This window comes from Podarcis cretensis, assembly GCF_951804945.1.
Source record: "Podarcis cretensis genome assembly, chromosome: 4".
In the NCBI taxonomy this organism is placed as follows: Eukaryota; Metazoa; Chordata; class Lepidosauria; order Squamata; family Lacertidae; genus Podarcis; species Podarcis cretensis.
In genome coordinates, this window is record NC_137173.1 from 98936649 (window position 1) to 98950274 (window position 13626).

Genomic DNA, 13626 nt, shown 5'->3' on the forward strand with positions numbered 1-13626 from the left:
ACAAAAGATTTGCGTTTGAAAGATTCCCATGGGTAAGGAGAGGCGAGTTCCTTCCCAGATTGAAACGCAACTGGGCACAAATCCGACGGACTTCAAGTGATCCTTGTTCCAAACGAGGTGTGATCCGGATGCCGGGCATTAACTAGTAGGATATGTGGATTAGAAGCGGGCGCGTCGGGGACAAGGGTGCGCCGCCCCTGTGGCCAAAGAAACCAGGGTCCAGTCCGGATTTCCTCGCCCCGGAGCGCCGCGCGAATCTTCTCAGCCCCGGAGCGCCGCGCGAAGCGCAGGGAGGGAGCCAGAAACGCCGCCCTTGCGCGCTCCCCCGTGCCATCTTTCCTGCTCCATCTCCTGTCTTCGCGGGAGCCGGAGACTGCCTGCCCCTCATGGCATCCCTGTTGGGCATCCTTGAGTCCGTGGCCATCGCGGAAGAGACGCAGAGCGATGCAAGCCTCGCATCTCTGCCCTCTCCGCTCAGCCTGAACTGATGCCATCTGCCGAACGTGTGCGCTGTGGAGTCGAGGGATGTCCCTTTTACTTCCCCCTTTAAAGAGGCATGTTTAAAAATCCCCACTCGGCTGTAAAGAGCGGCGTCAGGGAGCGCCTTAAGGCACCTCTCCGGTCAGCGGCGAGCAGCAGCCAGCGGCTCCGCCCGCGCGCCCTTGCGCGCCCCGGAGATGGAAAGCTCGCTCGGCGCCTCCGTCGCCCAGCCCCACCGCTTCCCTGCGTGGATGGTCGCATATAGAGAAGATGGTCCCGGGCATGTCCTGCACCGCAGGAAGGGCGCGGACGCTGCAAGAAGCAGCAGCGTGGTGCGCACCGAGTAGGGTTTTTTGGAGATCAATATCTCCGGACTACTTCCCGCGCGTAAAATAAAGTTCCCTGACATAAAGCGCAGCCTGTAAGGTTCGCATGAGAAAGAAGTTGAGGGGGGGGGGACAGCAGAATCCCGCAGAGAGAGAGAGAACTGGGCTGGGGGGAGGCTGGGTGAATAGCCGGAAGCTTAGGGCAAAACCCTTGCAGCATGGAGATTTCCTAAACACGACGCGCAAAAAGTTTCAAGGACCAGAGCCAAAGGAGAGCTCATTCAGACGACCACTTCCAACACGCGCTGGCCATTGATGCGTGGCTGAAAGACTTCTGACGGCTATGTAAGTTAACACAAATGACCCGGGCGAGGATGAACCCCGCGGAATCGTTTGCTCGTCTGTATGAGCTCGGAACCAGGGCCTCGACGTGAGGAAGGGTCGTTTCTGAATTGGGCTTCCCCAGATTCGTCCACGTAGCTACCCGCTTCGCACCCAAAGAAAGCTTACTCGCGAGGAAGCCCAACCGAGTTCAAAGGAACTTGCTCCTTGGCAAGAGCTGCGAGCTTTCAAAGGGCCGGGGCTCTAAGCTTCCTGCTACCAAAGGCGCTGAAAAGACTGGACTCCCCTCTGCCACTTCCAATTCGCAGTTTACATCCACTTCAAGGAGCTTCCGGCCTGCCGGAACTTTAACACGACGTGTCTGCTCCAGCTCCTGGAGGCTTTTCCGCCCTGCAAACCATGTCTAAGGCTGCAATCCTAAGCAGACATTGAAACCCACCGAGATCCCCTTCAGATTAAACATGGTGCTTAGGATTGCGCTGCGCATTTATTTGGCACCACTTTTCGTTTGAGCGAAGGATCCGCATTTGCGCTGGGGCCTCCGGGCTTGCTTATGTGTGTGTGTGTTTGTGTTTGCTTCAAATGATCTATAACGCTAGTTGTTCCAAAGCGGATGCTGTTTGTGTCCAGCCTGTTTGTGGCGAGGGTGCTAATGCACTGTTTGATCGACTGAATTCGCAGTCATAACAATCTGGCAGTCTGGCCATAAGGAGTGGGCTTCAATTGATTTGCGTGAAGTCTGGAAACTCCACTGTTACTGGGGTCTCTCTCTCTCTCTCCTTTACCCCTGGGGGCATTATATACGGTCTCCGTTGGAGATGTGAGTTTTCCTCCCCAACAGCTCTCTCTCTTTTTAAATAATATACATATATATATATATTTATTTTCTCCTTCAGCAGGAGATTGATGGAGACGCTTGCGAAGCACACTGGGCCCGCTGCCCTTACTAAAAATAAATCCCAAGCAGCCTAAAAGTCGTTTCAGATTCTTCCCCTGGCATCTCTCCTCCGCCAGCCCCCCCCCCCGCCCTGCAAAATCAAACCTTTTTGCTTTCAATTAGAATAAACATAATTAGAGAGCCGCCGTGCCTTGAATGGCAACCAGCCTTTTTGTATTTGTATTAAGCGTGTTATCTAGTCGTCCTGTCAGCAACGAGAAGCCTCGGTGTATTTATAGAAGGGGAAGGCGGGGCTTGGTTCACCACCGCCGTGTTAGAAGTTCGAAGCCCAGCGGCTGCCGCCTCCGCAGAGCCAGGCTCTCCAAAGGAGGCGCACAGAATCACAGGATTGTACAGTTGGAGGGGGCTCCCCTGGTCATCTAGTCCAACCCCCTGCAAGACAGGAATTCAACATATTAGAAGCAAAGAAATTAAAAAACAACAACATGCGCCTATCTTTGAAAATTACAATTAAAAAAAATAAAAATACTACAATTAATTCACAATCCACAGGGTATCTCGTTAAGTCGTTTAAACCGCCCGCCCAGACACTCCCATTTCTCAACATGGGACACGATCCAGCCCCTCTCGCAGAATCCCTGATAATACACAGAAGCAGCATGTGGGAAAGGCAAGTTGCTTTGGCTGGATCGTGCCCACTTGTGGGACAACTCGGAAACTTGCGCGCCAACTGTGTCCGGTCTTCCCCCCGGTGCAGGGGGTCTACCTTACTGAGGCTACTCTGGAGTAAACGGTGGTTGGCGTTGCATCGCCTCTTTCCTTCCTAACCTCGCACTCCTCTCTGACTCACGCAGGCGCACGCTGGGAACGCAGAATAAATACATCCGCTCTCTTTTTAAGGGCTATTGATCACAGGGCAAGATTCATGAGTCCGTCCCCCCAGTTTTGAGAAATGGCTGGGTAAAGATCGGTCAATAGGCAGGAGGAAGGGGGCGAAGCATAATGGGGTCATTGTGTTTCTCAGGAAAGCAGGGGAGGGGAGGGGAGTCGAAATAAACCGGGGGAGAAAGTATATGGTAATGAATTTAAGAGGGGCACCCATCTCTCCCCCAACACTTGCTTCGGTCTTCCCTCTTTCCTTTCCTAAAACTGAGGATTTTTTTCGTCCGTCTGATGAGCTTAAATATTTCTTTCCCGCTAACGACAGAGGAGGAAAGAAAGGAAGAAGTTGGAGAGGCGTGAGGAGGGGTGGGGGTGGGGGTGGGGAAGAGAGAGACAGGAGGAAATTGCGCCCCCGTTTATCTGCTGTCACTCAGGTGCGGTTAGAGCACTTAACGCGCGTCGTCTAAAGCGCATCTTACGCGTCCCTCCGCGGCCCCGGGCTTCGTAAAGCAGCGCACTCTGGAGCAGGTGTTTTGGAAAGTAATAAATTAGGATCACTATCTATTCATCTGACTGTTTCCAGTGCGCATTGTTTATTCATCGAAAGGGTCAGAGGGAGTGATGGGAGGGGGGGGGGAGAGATTCTGCCCTCAACAAGCTGCGAGGAATAGAAGAGAAACCCAGCTTCAAACAATATTCCAGGAAAGAAATTAAAGACTTCTTAATTAGTGCAGCAATTAAGCTTTCTTGGTCGCATTTTAATCAGCAGAGGCCCTATCAAAGGACAAACAGAACGATTTGCAGGTCTTTGAATTTTAAACAGTCTTATTGATTTCAACACCATAAGTCTCCTACTTGACACACACGGAGAAAGTTCCCTTCTCACTTGGGCTACTTGGGAGTAAGGCGGGCGCGCGAGGGATGCGCCTGCTGAGGAGGGAGAGAGCAGGGAAGGAAAACCCTATTTTGAAGGGGCCGATGGGTAACAATAATTATAATGATAATAATAAATGAGCCTCGCCATGTTTTAAAGTGCGCCGCATAGCCACGCAATGTTATTGGTGGGTTTTGCACTGCGTTAGCCTCTTAGTCCTAAACGCGCACAGTTGCGTCGAGACTGGACCAGTTTTGGAAGTCCGTGGACAAAAGGTCGTGGGAATGGCGTTTAGGTCCCGTGTGTCCAAGGCCGACCCTCCCACCCCCGATCCAGTAGTTTGCTGAGGAGTGCAGACTCCACGCATGAAACTTCAAGAGAGCTTTGTTGGGGCTCTTCCTCCATTTCTTGGTTGTGTTCCCTTGGCAGCTTCAGGACTCTGGAGACCAGAGTTACTCGACTCACTCCAAGAACAGGAAGGTGAAGCGAGAAGAAGTCGCCCCTGGAAGGGAAAGAGTTACTGGGCTCGGGACTCGCAATTCACGTGTGTCCACTTTGCGCAGATTAAAAAAGCACCAGTGGTTACGCGAGAGAGAAGCCTTTCACACCAACTGCAGGATACTTTGATGTGCCCGAACCTGTGTAAGAACCATTTATTTCTGCGGCACTTATTTGCAAGGAACGATGCTCAGAATTGTACCCGGCAATCCTATTTATATGCATATTTCGGAATGAGTTGTGTTAAAGTGCCCTTGCTTCCTCATAGGTGTTCAACAACATACGTGCAACCACAATCAACAAAAATTCACGTCTTTATTCATACTTTAGCATTTGTTTGTTTGTTTGTTTGTTTGTTCAGGTGGACTCCTTGAGGCAAATACATCTTTTCTTTCCAGTGGTTGCACTGGAATCAGAAAGAGGCAAATACAGAGTCTTAATTTTATGAAGGCAGGCTCGGCTATTATAGTCAACATTCTTGTCATTGCAAAAGCAAGCTTGTTCGGCTTTTCCTTGTGCTTTTGATACCCAAGATTCCAGCCTTGAAATTATGACCCATTTCTTCAGTTTAAAGAAAGTTTTAAAAGAGGTGCCTTAGAAACAGCAGGTCATGTTTTAAGAACACACCTTTTATTAATTAACCTGAAAAGCGAAGGTGCCCACTTCACACCACGTGTCTGTCTTGAGACACCTGTCACATGTTTAAATATTTGTTATTTAATATTCCTTTCTAAAGCTTGTTACAAACACTGGTGTTTCCATTCATTGAACAGACCAGGATGTAAATTTTAACTGCCACTGATTTTCAGTATTGTGTAGGACAAGTTAATACCTTGTACTTGTGTAGAACTTGGACAGCCTTCACAACATTTCAAATCCTGTGGCTGCAATCTGTGGCTGTGACTCAGAAGTAAGTCCCCCTGAACACAGGAGGGCTTAGAGTAAACATATATATGACTGAGCTGTATGCCATTAACTTTTACAGCAACCCTGTAAGGTAGGTCAGAATGACTGTCTCAACACTGTAGACCTCCCATAGTGAAATCGGTGAGGCTTATACAAACTGATTGCAGGTTCTCAATTCCACTGGACTTGCTGTCATACAAAGGTGTAAAGAAAGCAGCCAAAATAATTTAACGCCTACAAAACACCCATGGATTTAAATACTTTATTGCTATTGGTACTCACGTACTTTAAAAGGACCACTCTTCTCCTCTCCAAGATATTTTAATCAATTATTTGTCCTTAAGTGAAGATTATGGAACATACATATAAAATAATACACATAGAAAATGGTTCCGTAATCAGACTGCAGTTGCTGCTTAAGATCTTTTGTACTCCTAAGCCAATTTATCAGCATGACACATTGATTTCAATACAACTTAGTATAAAGAACACATGTCTATTTCCTATACAAGTATGACTTCCATGTAGGAAAAGCCATATGCAAATGTATGTGCACTTTTCATTTGTGCTAACAGAAATTTCTTATCCGGGGAAGCTGTAGTTAGCCACAGAATCTCAAATGTGTGCACAACCCATGCAGCAAAGCAGACATAGGCAGACTGAGGAATATGCAGGTATGAGCCAGGCACGCAGGCCTGGTTCATATTTCCATATTCCTCACAAAATAACTGCAGGCAGCCTCAAGTGGTGCTTTGCATGTGTGAATGAGTCTTCACATATCAAGCAACACAGGCAGATCTTTCATATCATCTCAAATGCAGTGCTTTTCAATGGCATCAGTTCACAATATATTCAGCCAGGAGTCACATAGGGGTGGTTTAGGCTGTGATCCTAAACTCACTTACCTGGGAGTAAGTCCCATTCAAAACAATAGAGTTTACTTCTGAATAAATGTATATGGGTCACCATGGTTATTTATTCAGCCCTGTTGTAGCATATTATGTATGATGGGAAGCAGGCCCAAACTTTAAAGTTGGAATCAGTGCATTTTCAAATGACACATGGTACAACCCAATACTTTATATATGAAATTTATACATGAGTCTGAAATCACCCATGGTGACATTATGTGGTATTGGACATACTCCCCACCATGAAAACGATGTTAAATGCTGGTATGAGCCTGAGTTCTCAGTATGAGAAAGCATGCAGTCTAGATGCTTTCAGGTGAAGTGAACCAGCCTCCAGCCAAGACATCGCAACCACTGCTTGAACAGTACTACAGTATTATGCCAATAAGGAAAAACAACCTTTCAAGCATCTCTCAATGATTTCAACCTTAGCTGAAAATGGGAAGCCTGAGGGGTGGCTCCTGGCTTTATTTTCCTAATGTTTCCTAGAGATGGAAGTTTTTAAAAAACAAAACTTTACAAATTCATCTTCAGCCACACATTTTGCTTTTTTAAAATGTGTCATCCAGCTTCAGGAAAATGCTTTTCTTTTCCCCCAGCGGAGTCTCCCTTCTCAGTAGGTCCCAAAATTGTTTAGCAGAGAGCAAGCTCTTTACTACGCAGCCTGCTTGTGGCGCTTTTAATAGCCATAAACAATTGGGCCCTAAGGGAAGGTATTGATTCTCCTTTCAGACTTGTGAAAGAGAAGGCTTTGGGCTTGGTTGGCACTGCTCCGAGCGGTGTCACCCCCCACTACTTCTCTGCCCTTATTGGCTTCGCCACCCGCGTGGCAAAACTCCAGCGGACTCCACGAAGCAGAAGGGCGCAGGCCAAGGGCCCCAGTCATTCATCGGCTGCAGGTAGGGCGCAAAAGCAGCAACAGCAGCAGCAGCGCGCTTCCCACGTGCAGAGCTCTGCCAGAGCTGCTTGAGAGCCCTGCTGCTTTCGGTGGAAGAGCGAGAGGCGTCTCCACGAGACGGGGCGCGCGATCCAGGCCAAGCGCAAGGCCCCTCGCCATCCCCGTCGCATCAATGGGGCCAGCCAGATGTAAGCAGGTGCGCAGCCTTCCGCTGAGCACCAGCAAGGGCTCACCGGCCAGACCCTTAGTTTTGAGCGCATCGCACGGCAGATCGCTCCCCCCCCCCCCCCCCCCGTATGAGCCTGGCAGCGCGAGGGCCAGAGTCATAGAAAAGACGCAAGGCCTCCTTCTAGTCCGATTCTGCGCAGGTTGACTCCCAAGTAAAGACGGCGCCGCTCCTTCCAAAGAGATCTCAGCCCGGATCAGGCGGCGGTGCTGCTACCTGTTGATGGCACAGCGCCGTCTGTGTAGACTTCGCTCCGCTTAGGAAACGTTTGCAAAGTTACTTCACCTCTAGTTCAAAGCAGCGCTCGGTAATTCCTTTCTGTCGTCCGTCCCCCCCCCCCCCCCGCGGCAATAATAGGGACACAAGACAAACAGAGGAGCCGTCAAAATACAGGCGGAAGCCCCAAGAAAGAGACAGGCACACATTCAAATCGGAGGTTCTGTCCTTCTGAAAAGGACGATATGGGGGGGGGGGAGAGAGTGACTCGCTGCAGCAGTTTATTGGCGAACATCTGCCCCCTTCTATATGTCTACCCCGCCAGCTTTCTTGCTTTGAGAATCCCTTCCCACAACATATGTTATTTCTCAACTGCATTAAATGTAAGTACCTTGGGCTCTTTGATCCATAAATGCCTATTATTTCCCGGAAATGCTATATATATCCGTAGTTCTATCCCCTTCTTTCTTCTCCGTGCGCTTCGCGTTTCATCCCAGCCCTTCGCACAACAAAGCGCTCTAAGGAGCGGTAATTATGACGCTTCCCTTCCCACTCCGAGCAGCGTTAATAAACAAATATGCAACTTCCAGCCTCTCTCCCCCCCCCCAAATCGCTCTCTGCAATTGTTCACTATCTTCAAAGGACTGGAGCGTACAAATGAAAGCATGTTATCCCCCCCCCCAACTCCGATCCTCCCACCTCGCTTTTGAAACGGGGTTTTGTTTTTGCAAGTAAGTCCTAAGTGACACTTAGGAAAACAGGAGCGCTGTTGCTTCGCGCGCTACTTTCCCCTTACTTAAAAAAATAAATAAAATCTTTTGGGCCCTTCGTGTCTTGCACCAACCGCTTGTCCCTGGGTCAATTTTGGAGCGCGATCTCCATCAAACTCGTGTTGACAAGCGTGTTGCTTCTCTTTCTCCCCCCCCCCCCAGTACCGTTGGGGGAGGGGCGGGAGAAGGCGGGAGGGGGGGCGAAGAGTGGGAATTGGAAAATTACAGAGCTCACCTCTGATGGGATGAAACGTGAAAACATGCAATCTAACGGTTTCTGGAGAGGAGGAGGAGGAGGAGGAGGAGAGATCTCCCCGTGCACCTCGCTTTCCCTCTCTCCCTTTGGCTCTTGGCTTCCTGGTTGGATAATTGAGGTTCCTGCCCGCCGCCGCGCGGGTGCGGGAGAGGCAGGGGCGCGCTTCAAAGGGGCATTTCAAGTTGCCGGAGCTCCGCCCCTTTCCCTGTACCGTGTGACAACAACAACTCGTCCACGTCCAGAGAAGCGAGGAGAAGAGGCTGGCAGCCGCCGGAGCAGCAGCAGCAGCAGCAGCAGCCGGCGCTTCGCCCCAGCCTCCCGCGCGCACCTCCACCTTCCTCCTCCTCTTGCTCTTGCTCCGCGTCCCGGCGAGAGCGAGCTCACAGCTCCAGCCCCGCACCGGCAGCCCGCCTCCTTCCTCTTTTTAACTAGGGGCTAGTGAGGAAGAGGGGAGGGGGGGGCGGAGAAGAAGAAGAAGAAGAAGAACCAGCAGCAGCGGCGAGAGAAGAGACGCGCCACAAACCGAGCTCGCCTCTCTCCTGCGCCGCCTCCTCCTCCACCACTTTCCCAAGCGGACTTCTCCTTCCTTCTCCTCACAGTTGCTGCCGGGACGCTTCTCCCCCCCCCTTTCCTCTCTCTCTTTCTGCGCCCCCCCCTCCGCGCACTTTCCCCGCTCCCCTCCGCCCCCAAAGATGGCTTTTTAAACCCTCTCCACGGTGCGCGCGAGGGAGCCAACTTTCCTCCCTTTCCCCCCATAAACAAACACAACTGCCGCCTCCCGCCTCTCCGCTGATTTTGCGCGCCCCCTTTTCCGTGAAGGGGGTGGGGTGCTCCCGCCTCGCCGCCTCATGCGGCCATGGCCGCCCCGGCTCCCCTGATCCCGCCGGCGCAGCTGGTGCCCCCTCAGCCGCCCATCTCCACCTCGGCCGCCTGCACCGCCACCACCAGCACCAGCACCTCGTCGGCCGCCTCCCCGCCGGCCGCAGCCGCCTCGGCGGTAGCAGCGGCGGCGGCGGCGGCCTCGTCGGGGGCGGCCAGCCTGTTCCGGACGGAGCCCGTCGCGGCGGCGGCGGCGGCGGCGGCGGCGTCCGCCACAGCCGCCTCCAGCAACGGAAGCGGGGAGAGCAATGGCAGCGCCAGCTTGGGCACCGGCAGCGCTTCCAGCGGAGGAGCCTCCAGCGCAGGCGGAGCAGGCGGCGGCCCCCCACCTGCGCCCAGCGCGGGCACCTCTGCCGGCGTCGGCGTGCCGGGCAAGCCGGTGTACTCGACCCCTTCCCCGGTGGAGAACACGCCTCAGAACAACGAGTGCAAGATGGTGGAGCTCCGGGGCGCCAAGGTGGCCTCGTTCACGGTGGAGGGCTGCGAGCTGATCTGCCTGCCTCAGGCCTTCGACCTCTTCCTCAAGCACCTGGTGGGCGGCTTGCACACCGTCTACACCAAGCTCAAGCGCCTGGAGATCACGCCCGTCGTCTGCAACGTGGAGCAGGTCCGGATCCTCAGGGGCCTGGGCGCCATCCAGCCCGGCGTCAACCGCTGCAAGCTCATCTCCAGGAAGGATTTCGAGACCCTCTACAACGACTGCACCAACGCCAGGTAAGCGCGTGCAGAAAAGGCGGAATAAAAGCGAAAAGGAAAAAGAGAAAGGAAAGGGGGTGGGGGGGGTGGGAAATAGCGGGCGCCCCTCTGGAGCGCTTTGCGCAGCTTCTAAAAACGCCCCGCCGAGCTCTTCTCTCTAATAAGTACACACACACACACACACTCTTGCTCAGAGCGCCTCTAGGGCGATCTCTGCCTCTTCTGCTGCTGCATGTAAACACGTGCAGCTCAGCCCTGAACATGTTTGGCTCAAAAGTTCAGCGGGACTTACAGACCGGTTTATGTGGAAGTGACCCTCCACTTTAGTTCGCTTGGGCTTGCTCCCAGGTAAGTGGCTGCAGAAGTGCAGTTCGGCTCCCTTGGAAGCAAGCTCAGCATTGGAGCCTTACTAAAATGAAATGGAAACCTGACCCTTTTCTGTTGCCACTTGGAAGTCTCCCGCCCCCTCTGTCAATCTCCTTTGGAAGGGGAAAAGGATGGATGACACACTTTTAATATAGAGGTGAGCACACAGGCCCAGTGTTTAGTTGGCAGGTGCCCAGGGTTCCAACAGATGCATGGAAGTCCAAGTTCCTTGCCCCCAGATGTTGCACAAGTGTTGTCACTGGGTGGGGGAACCAAGACACCTGCACAAGGGCACCTTTTCAATCCAGTTTGCAGCTGTTGAGGAAGGCACACTCCAAATAAGGCACACAATAGGACTTGGGAATCTTCACACACTGACAAAAAGTTTCAGAATTGAGTCCTTTAAGCTGTGACAACACTTCATCCCATCCTTATCAGTAAGACATTACTAATCTTCTGACTGTAAAGGCTTTTATCAAAAGCTTCAAATCTTCAATTTTTGCAACCTGATCTTTGCCCATTTTTCTAGTAAAGAAGTAGATTAGCCTAGAGAGCAAGGAGAAGGGAGCGAGGAGCGGGTGGGTGGGGGCTTTGTTTATTTCAGGGCACCCATATGCGCTTTCCCATCCTATGCACCCATGCCTAGAAATATATGTATCTTTTGAAAAGCACCAGTAGCACTGCTGCTAGGCAGTGTAAGCAGGCCTTACTGATGTCAGGGTTTCACAAGACAGAGAACCACTTAACTGTGGTGTTGATTTGAGTTAAGGACTGATAGGAGTTAAGTAGTAACTTAGACATAATAAATAACCCTCTCTAGTCAGGTTTTAAAAAGTAGGACTTTGTGTACTGCTTTGATGCATGCTTATGCAGAGTGAAGACTTAATTTTGAGTGACGCTGGACAAACCATCGTTATTAGGATGTGTGCTTTATTTATTCAGAATAAGACCCACCAGATAGGCATAGGTTTATGGGAAGCTCTGAGTGAATACCATTTTTTCTGCAGACAATTGCCATCCTATACTTTGCTTGTGCAAACATAGCTGATGACCCTGGGCAGTTGGAAATAGAGAAAGGACCTTTGTAGTAGCAAAGTGGATTTGACTGAAGAGGGAGCTGTGGTGGAAGAACTGAATTTAAAACATGAGGGCAAAAGAATGCTCATAGATACACCATGATTGGTGATTTGAAAAAAAATCAGCAAGAAAAAGTGTGATATAAATCAAGTCTATATTTTTCTAATTTACACATTTCCTCACAAAGCATGCATAGTACCTGGGAGCATGATACACAATCTGTGATCATAAAGCTCATATGCCTTTCTCATAATATGTCTCTATTTATAGATGGGGAGCAAGCATGCTATTTATAATTTATAATGGGTTCTCTCTTTACATATGTAAGGATGCTAAGCAAAACCACTTACTTGGAGACTTAAGTGCCAACTACTTTCCACAAGCCAGGTAGTCATTGGGCAGAAAGGTTTCTCCATGAAATAGAAATAAAACGTTCAGTTCACAGTCTTAATATTCCTAATTTTCATATTAGTAAGTATAAACACAGAGTTTCTTCCATATAAAAAGTGGCACATATTTTTGCCCAGATTCAATTTTAAGATAATTGGTATTAAATTCATACTGGTATTAAATTCAGATTTAATTTTAAGCTAGTTTCAGTATAACTGAATCAAATGAAAAAAGTCAGTTGTGGGTTTCTTGAGTTGGTGATCAGATGAGTTATCCTTCTACAATTAAATGGTCACATGTATGCACACACAACAAAACCTTCTTTCCAAGTTTAACATCTCTAAAACATGCTGAAAATCTGTAGTAAAAAGCAGGAACATTTTGTCCTGATACATCTTTAGCTCTTCTGAATCAAAAGGAAATTTAAAGGTTCTCTTAAAGGAAAGATGCTTGGGATGGTAGATTGTAAAATGGGCCTTGTCTTTTTAGTTCTTCTTAGCACATTTGTTTTGTTTAATATACCCCTGTAGTCTTTAGTTAACTTGTGGAAGAAAACAATTGGGAAATATCCATTTCCAGTAGGTGCATTTTTTTGGTCTAATTATTTGAATTGCACATAAATGAGACAGTTCTCTTTCCTCATTATTTTGCTGGTTAAAACTTTGTATGACTCAAAAGTCGTATGAGCAGAAGTTTGCCCAACACGAACCTACAAGTTTTTTTTAAAGCTTTTCCTATGGAACCTCTGTGTGTGTGTGTGTGTGTTTGTGTAGAGACAGTGCTGTTAAACCAGAAAAAGTTTTCCAAGTGCCAAGTAATTACATAAATTTTGTCTAGAGGTGCACATTTACCTCTTCTCTCGCCACCAGACTTTTCGTGCCACAGTTGTTCCTTAGACATCTGCAGATAGCCCAGAACCCAACCTTGTTTCAGAGTTTAGGAATTAGGTAGTGAAGAAGATACCCCTCTCCTCCACTGGAGATTATTATACTGAGGAAAGAAGAGAGGTTAGGATTTGCTTGGCACAAGAGGGGAGTGGGTGGGGCTGGGGGAGCAAAGGAAGGGGGATGAATCTGTCAAAAGAGGACATTCCTATTGTTGAAAATAACAAACCCCTTTAGAACAGAAAGTTCAAGTCTGAGGGCATTAGCACTGATTCTGTTAGTTTTAGGATTCAGGGGTTGGAACTGGGGCGCAGACTCCTGATACGGTTCAAAACAAAAAAAACCCCAACAATATGGAAACAGTTGTGTGTGAATAGCAGTGTGGTTGGGAGACTTGATTTCTCAGCTGAGAATCCTGAGACTTTTTCAGACAGCTGCGTGTGAAACTTTAGATCAGGTTTTCTAAATCGTTTCCAGTTAACGCTTTCCCCTCTTTGAAGATGTAGAATCTCTACACTTTAATATTTTCTTCTTATATTGGGGGTTATTACGATGCAGCAGTACTTTTAGAGTTAACTCCTCTGACTTCTCATCTTGTTATTTTACTGCGCTTTGTTATGGCTGTGTTTTCTTCCTCACTGAATTAAGTTAGAATAGTAGAGACACTTTTTAAAGGGAGAAGCAAAGAGCACGGTAGGGGACCCCCCCCCCCATTTTTACACTAAAAATTGAGAGGTTAGAATGCTCAGCTGGTTAATTCAAATATCCTAGACATAAGCGAAACATCAGCACAACATTAGCAGTGCAATCCGGGGAATGTCTCCTCAGAAGTAATCTCCATTGGGTTCCAA

The 13626-nt window shown here is 49.3% G+C and overlaps 1 protein-coding gene across 8 annotated transcripts in view; it reads left to right on the forward strand.

Moving 5' to 3' along the window:
* The first annotated feature begins 9317 nt into the window (after positions 1–9317).
* The window catches only part of DACH1 (dachshund family transcription factor 1), a 372289-nt gene continuing 367980 nt past the window's right edge, over positions 9318–13626 (forward strand). For all 8 annotated transcript variants that reach the window (XM_079972643.1, XM_079972639.1, XM_079972640.1 and 5 more), the window contains exon 1: positions 9318–10076. In XM_079972643.1, the coding sequence (XP_079828769.1) occupies positions 9340–10076 (737 nt within the window). In that variant the 5' untranslated portion in view covers positions 9318–9339. The remainder of the gene's footprint in view (positions 10077–13626) is intronic.